The sequence below is a fragment of the Papaver somniferum genome, unplaced genomic scaffold (genome assembly GCF_003573695.1).
Source record: "Papaver somniferum cultivar HN1 unplaced genomic scaffold, ASM357369v1 unplaced-scaffold_21, whole genome shotgun sequence".
Taxonomy (NCBI): Eukaryota; Viridiplantae; Streptophyta; class Magnoliopsida; order Ranunculales; family Papaveraceae; genus Papaver; species Papaver somniferum.
In genome coordinates, this window is record NW_020631041.1 from 3,734,097 (window position 1) to 3,740,307 (window position 6,211).

At 36.0% G+C, this 6,211-nt stretch overlaps 1 protein-coding gene across 1 annotated transcript; it reads right to left on the reverse strand.

Moving 5' to 3' along the window:
- Window positions 1-3,979: 3,979 nt before the first annotated feature.
- LOC113340369 (transcription factor MYB53-like) lies at window positions 3,980-5,568 on the reverse strand. Its single transcript, XM_026585573.1, has 3 exons — window positions 5,340-5,568; window positions 5,084-5,213; window positions 3,980-4,953 (listed from the first exon to the last, which is right to left on the reverse strand). Exons 1-3 carry the CDS (start codon window positions 5,509-5,511, stop codon window positions 4,176-4,178), a joined length of 1,080 nt encoding a protein of 359 aa, XP_026441358.1. The 5' UTR covers window positions 5,512-5,568; the 3' UTR covers window positions 3,980-4,175.
- Between the last annotated feature and the right edge of the window lie 643 nt (window positions 5,569-6,211).

Sequence of the window (6,211 nt, forward strand, 5' to 3'; positions counted from 1 at the left end):
TGTTGTTTTCTTATAATTATTATACATGTCCGAGCATGAAATATTAAAAGAATACTCTTTACTGTACTTTGGGCAGGTAGACGAGATGCAAAATGTCATCATTAAGTCTTCTTCGTATTATGGGGCAGCTAATTTTTGTTTCAAAATATTCCTTATCAGCGAAAGAAATGAAAGAGTAGAGGCTAGCACTAGAGTGGTTAGTTTGTAAAAAGAAAAACCCCAATTATACAAACCATCTCAGTGTTGATGTTATGAGTCTTTCTTGATGATGGACACATTAGCGCATTCCTAGCGGAAACTACAACCCGGCGACCTATGGCAACTGCAAGTTAAGAGTTTAGGGCCAAACGAAACATGCATGACGCCTATGAGAGTGCCCACGCATGATATCAATTGAACAAAAAAACCTTCTACAAAAGGAAGAAGTCCTGGGGCATTTTGTTTGCCATAAATTTATCTCGAAGTTCCGTCTCATCGGAAATTGCTAAAGCTATATTTTCCAAGTGCGAATGAAAATAGATTCACTGCCAAGGTGGGTGGGTAAACCCATTATCAACAAATAGGGGTACCCGTATAGACCATCGTCTAGTCGAAGTGTTGGAAGCACCATGACATCCCTATTCTCGGGGTGATTATAGACATTTACAGCCGCGCATGTAAGTTAGATTACAAGATTGGAACTATGGCTCTTATAGGATGTTTGTTAAATTCTCATTTAATCTTTGTAACACCCGCCGAATGGATAGAATTGTGTGGCATTGCTCCCCTTATACAAAGACATACAAAAAACAACCCCCCATCGAGTCCCGAGCATGCATGTGAAATTTATTATTTTTGATTCCATTATACCTTTATCTCTTATTTTCAGTTTATTTGTTTCCTCACTTGCAGTTGGTAGAGATTATTCCCTCAGCATTGGTGCTTTTCATTCTCCGCAAGTTACCTCCAAAGCGGGTGTCTGATCAGTATCACTATCATCCCATTAGTTAAGATTGATTGATTCTGGCTTTAGCTCAAAATGATCGTTCTTATTTCGTGCTGATACAATGAACCAACTTGGAAGCCTTAACAAGTAGTTGTTCCATTTTCTCTCTTTCTGATGATCATGAAATCTTCTTCTTGTATATCCTATGTAACCTCTTTCTTTTCATATAATGGAATCTATGTTTCCCCCATTTGTCTAGTATACAAACTTAGCTTATTACACTAGACTGACCAGTTGGTACGTACTCAACAGGTAGAATGACATATCTATGGCCCAGTTGTTTTGTACACATTATTGGGAGGAACAAAGTTAGTGGGGCAACAGCCCCTCTGGGCGTAAGGTAGATCCCCCCTGATCCCCTCTGGGCACTGCTGGAAGAAAACCGTTATGGTTCTTGCTTTTCTGTTAGTCATTTCATGAATGATGTACATTTATTACATAGTTGCATCGTGTACTGTTGTTATTCAGCGGGTCGTAGGTGACCCATCCGCAAACAAGGTTGCCATATTTTCTTTGGATTTTGTTAGTTTGTAATCTTGGAGTTAAGATCATAATCTCACAACGAGTCAGAATTGTGCCTATTCGAGTTGAGTAGAGTTGTGATGTAATTTTCTTGAGCGACTTCTGATGTGATGGAAATAGATTGGATACATTTATGTGTACAACTCAATAAATTGAGTTTGACTGGAGCAAGAGTACTGAAGTGAAAGGATGTGCCCAAAGTCTGACTAAATTAATTGGATAATTACTGTCCTTTTCAGATGCTACTCAAAGAATGATAAAGAAGCGCCACCCTAACTCTATCTAATCTTTCATTGTTTTTTTTTCCCTCCAGGTTATATTTAAGTGTGACAAGGTGCACATTTGCTGGTTGAAATCATCATCAAAGTGAAAACCATTAAATGATTTGAAGTTCATCTTGATGGTGATGAAACGTACTGTACTGTTGCCTTGTCACGAAAGGAAATAAATGAAAAAGAAAATTATTGGCTCCATGTACGTCTCTTCTTTGCCTTCAGCTTTGAGTCTCATTAGCTATGCCTTCCCTACTCTCTTAGGGATTGTTTTCTCCGTTTTGCTTCTCTTGGGCAGCCATAACCTCTCATTATTTCACGTACATACCCCACATACTCGGAGCAGCCGTAGCCTCTCATTTTTTCACATGCATACCCCAAGTAGAACATGTTAGGTAACTAGGTTTCTAAGATAGATTATACAAACACATGGGTCTAAACCCTAAGAGGGAACTTTTTCTACGCTATGTAACCCATAGAAAAACTATCGTATCAGATACATCATCAATAAAATCTAAAATCAATCTCCTTATGGGGATTTTTTCGTGGGTATAGACATAACTCACTGAACCACTTTAAATTCTTATCTCCTTTAATTTTTTTAAATTTGTGCTCTTGCCTTATTTCACATTATGATCAAATCAATCGTGTTTAGCTAGTGCTGAAAGTTTTTGGTACAAAAAATGATCTTTTTACATTTTTAGTAACTTTTCTATCGCGTAGACTAAATAATTAAGCATCCTAATACTTTACCAAAAATTCACTTTTGTGTCTCCATCTCTTTGAGCATAAGTCTTGTCTCCTTTATTTCGTCACTTGCATATGAGTTGTTTAAATCGCGAACCTAACACGCAAAGATGGACACACAAACTTAGTCTTGTATAGTGTGAATAACCTAGCTATATACGATTACTAACATGGAGTACTTAGTACTGTCTCTCTTTGAAGATTGCTTTTGATTTTTTAAATCTGCCAGTGGTAAGTGGAAAAGGGCATAGGTTTAAGTCCTGATGTCCTCGGATTTGCACCGGAATACCCAACATTGTCAATACTTACGGAGTATGATTTTAAGAGATGGCAAAGTTGATAGGAGCACAACATTAGAAGAAAAATTGTTAGATGAAATGCAGTTCACAGTTGACTAGAAGAAATATTGTTAGATGAGATGCCGTTCACTTGCACTAATTCCCCCATTGAGTATATGCATGTTACATGTGTTGCGTCTACTTGTAATACTGGTTTTGGAACCTTCTTTTTGTTCTAGCTAGATAATTAGTTCTTCAAACTATAAACAAAAAAGTTTGTTTTTCCACTTTAGTTGGACAATTAAGACATACATGAGAAGGATTATTCTGACTTACTGAGGTAACTTGTTCTAAAACTGGTCCTATTAGTTAAAGTTGAGAGCTAAGTAGAAAATAAACAATCATTTAGTCAATCCCTTGTAAGAAAAGAAACTAAGGTTTAAACCTACCAAACACAATCGAACCTGCAGATAAATTTCATTTTCAAGGGTCTTTTAAAAGTTGTTATTGTTCTGACTTATAGTATTCAGATGTATGACGCCACAGTTATTTTCTTATTATTCTTATATATTGTTAAAAATACGAAACAGGAATACACCTAGCTTGAATAAGGGTGGTCATGAAGAGATATTATTGCTTGTTGATTTCTATTATAATTGCTCTACTTGGGCAGGTAAAAAGCTAAGATAGGATGCGAAATGTCATAGTTAAGTCTTCTTCGTATTATGGCCGGGGTAGCTAAATTTTCTTCAAAATAATTTCTTATCAGAGAAAGAAATAAAAGAGTAGGAGTTAGCGATGGAGTAGTTAGTTAGTACAAAGAAAACACCCAATCATACAAACCATCTCAGTCTTGAATCTTGATATTACAAGTCTTTCTTGATGATGGAGACATTAGCGCATTCCCAGTGGAAATTGGAACCTATGCCAATTGCAAGTTAGAATTTTAGCGCCAAACGACATGACGCATACAATAGTGCCCATGAATGACATCAATTGGGACAAAAGAAAGAGGTCCTAGGCTCCTAGCCTAGGGCTTACAAATATTGAAGTAAAATTTGACATCTAACGAACGTCAAAAATATTTGAAAGTGTCAATTTAACCATGTCAATGCAGCGTGAATATAAATAGAGATGGCCAGTTGATCGTATTTATAAAAAATAATACACGTGAACTATGTAATGAAAGATGTTACAAAATATATGACAGAATATGTATACGTTTATATATCAACCTAGAATACATATCTATCCACACAAAAAAACCAATTACATACTAGTAAAAATTGTTGTATTACAAACACAAATCACATCTCTCACTTCTTAAAAATACAAGAGACAGCAACGAATCATGTTTCAGACACATTATATTTATTGGAGAAAAGGGTCTTCATCAGCAAAGAAATCCGGCCAAAAAGAATCAAGTTTTGTAACATTCACTCCATTATCCATAGTACTAATAGAGCTCGATGAATCGCCGTGGTTGCTAACATAGGTTGATGAGGTCTCAGCAATATTAATCCATGGAGATGTTGGTGTAGTAGTAGTAGGAACACTTTGATCTCCTTGATTAAACATACTAAAATCTGACCCTTGGCCATCATCAATACTACTAAATGATGCCTGAAAACTGCAATTTGGTTTTTGCTCTTGTACTAGATCAGGCAAATGAGAAAACTTGTGTATGGTTGTACTAGGAAATGCAGAATTGTTCGGAATTTGAGATGGTAATGGGTTTTCTTTAAATGAGTTTAGTAGGTTACTGAGCGCTTCAACATCTGTAGAAGTAGAATTGCATGAATTGGGGTTTAGCAATGAGTTACTGTTGTTGGATGGTCCTAGAAGACAGTTTTGTAAATACTGAAGCTTAGCCAACTGACTAGCAGTGGCTAGTTCAGTTTGTAATTTCATGACAACTTGTTCTTGATTATCCCATGGCTGTTGTTGGATTGTATTCGTTTTCATCAGAATGTCACTCAAGTTGGCCAAAGCTAGAAGTTGAGGTAAACTTGAAAAAAGATCGGTTCGTGGACGATGAGTCATAGGATCAAAACCCATCTGAATTAGCTTCTTCTTAAGATGGGTATTCCAGAAGTTCTTGATTTCATTATCGGTTCGACCAGGAAGATGTGTCGCAATGGCAGACCACCTAGACAAAACAAATCGATTGATCAGACTTGTTTTGAAACTCCTCACTACCTCCAGCATGTCCCATGGACTAGATGGACACGACAGTTATCAAATAGAAGAAAAAAAAAAGCTTGTTTGAGAATACATACTTGTTACCAAGGAAAGAATGGAGATGAAGAATAGTTTGTTCTTCTTCTTTTGAGAATTTGCCTCTTTTGATATCGGGTCTCAAATAATTCGTCCATCTCAATCTACAACTCTTTCCACACCTATGTAGACCTGGTTTACATCAAATCACACTTTACTTACTTTGGTGGTACAAATGAATAGAAATAAGTGAAGGAAAAATTAATATCTAAGTTCTAACCACTACACTAGAAAGAGAGGATGAGATATAAACTGTACCTGCTAGTTTAGGGAGAGCTCTCCAACTTCCATGACCATGTTTGTGAATGTACTGAATAAGTTTCTCATCTTCTTCAGGAGTCCATGGTCCTTTCTTGATGCTGAAGCCATTGTTATTGTTGTTATCATCATCTTGTTGGTAAGAGGATGATGATGATGGCCTAATTCTCATGTTTCTTTGTTTCAGACTCCAAGTCTTTGTTGTTGTAGTTTGCTTTGGTTATCAACTGCTTCCTACTTATCCCACCAAATTATAACTTACATATATATATATATATATAGTCTTCAACCATCATTTTCCTGTTTATTTCATCAAATTCAACTGTTTGATGAGAAGCACTGACGTGTCTAATTAAATACATTAAATTGGTCTTATTTGTCAAATTGGTTATTTATTTCGATTAGATTATTTGTGGTTTGCCTCCATTGGTCAACATGAGAATTGCACTATTGCAGTATAATATTTCTCATAATGTATATGTACGAGTATTTATAGACATGTTCCCATTTTTGGGGGAAACGGTGAACATACATGGTTGTGTACTCTTCGATAAATCTACAGAGAGTCTGCTCGTTTCTTTATCTTCTAAAATCTCGATCTTTTGTATCCAATCCAATAAAAGAAATATTGTCTAATCAGTACATATATTCTTTTGAAAAGGTGTCCACCTTTATATCCTTGCAATAATTTCATAAGTTCTAATCCTCATTCAACAATTGTGGGAGGCAAATTTGATATCAAACACTGAATAAATTTTGGTGTTAATTAGTTGGATCTGTTCGGAAGGTATATATAATTTTACCATGTGGTGACAAGTGATCGTATCACACTGTCGCTGTCAAATATCATATCCCGACCAAAGTTTGACATC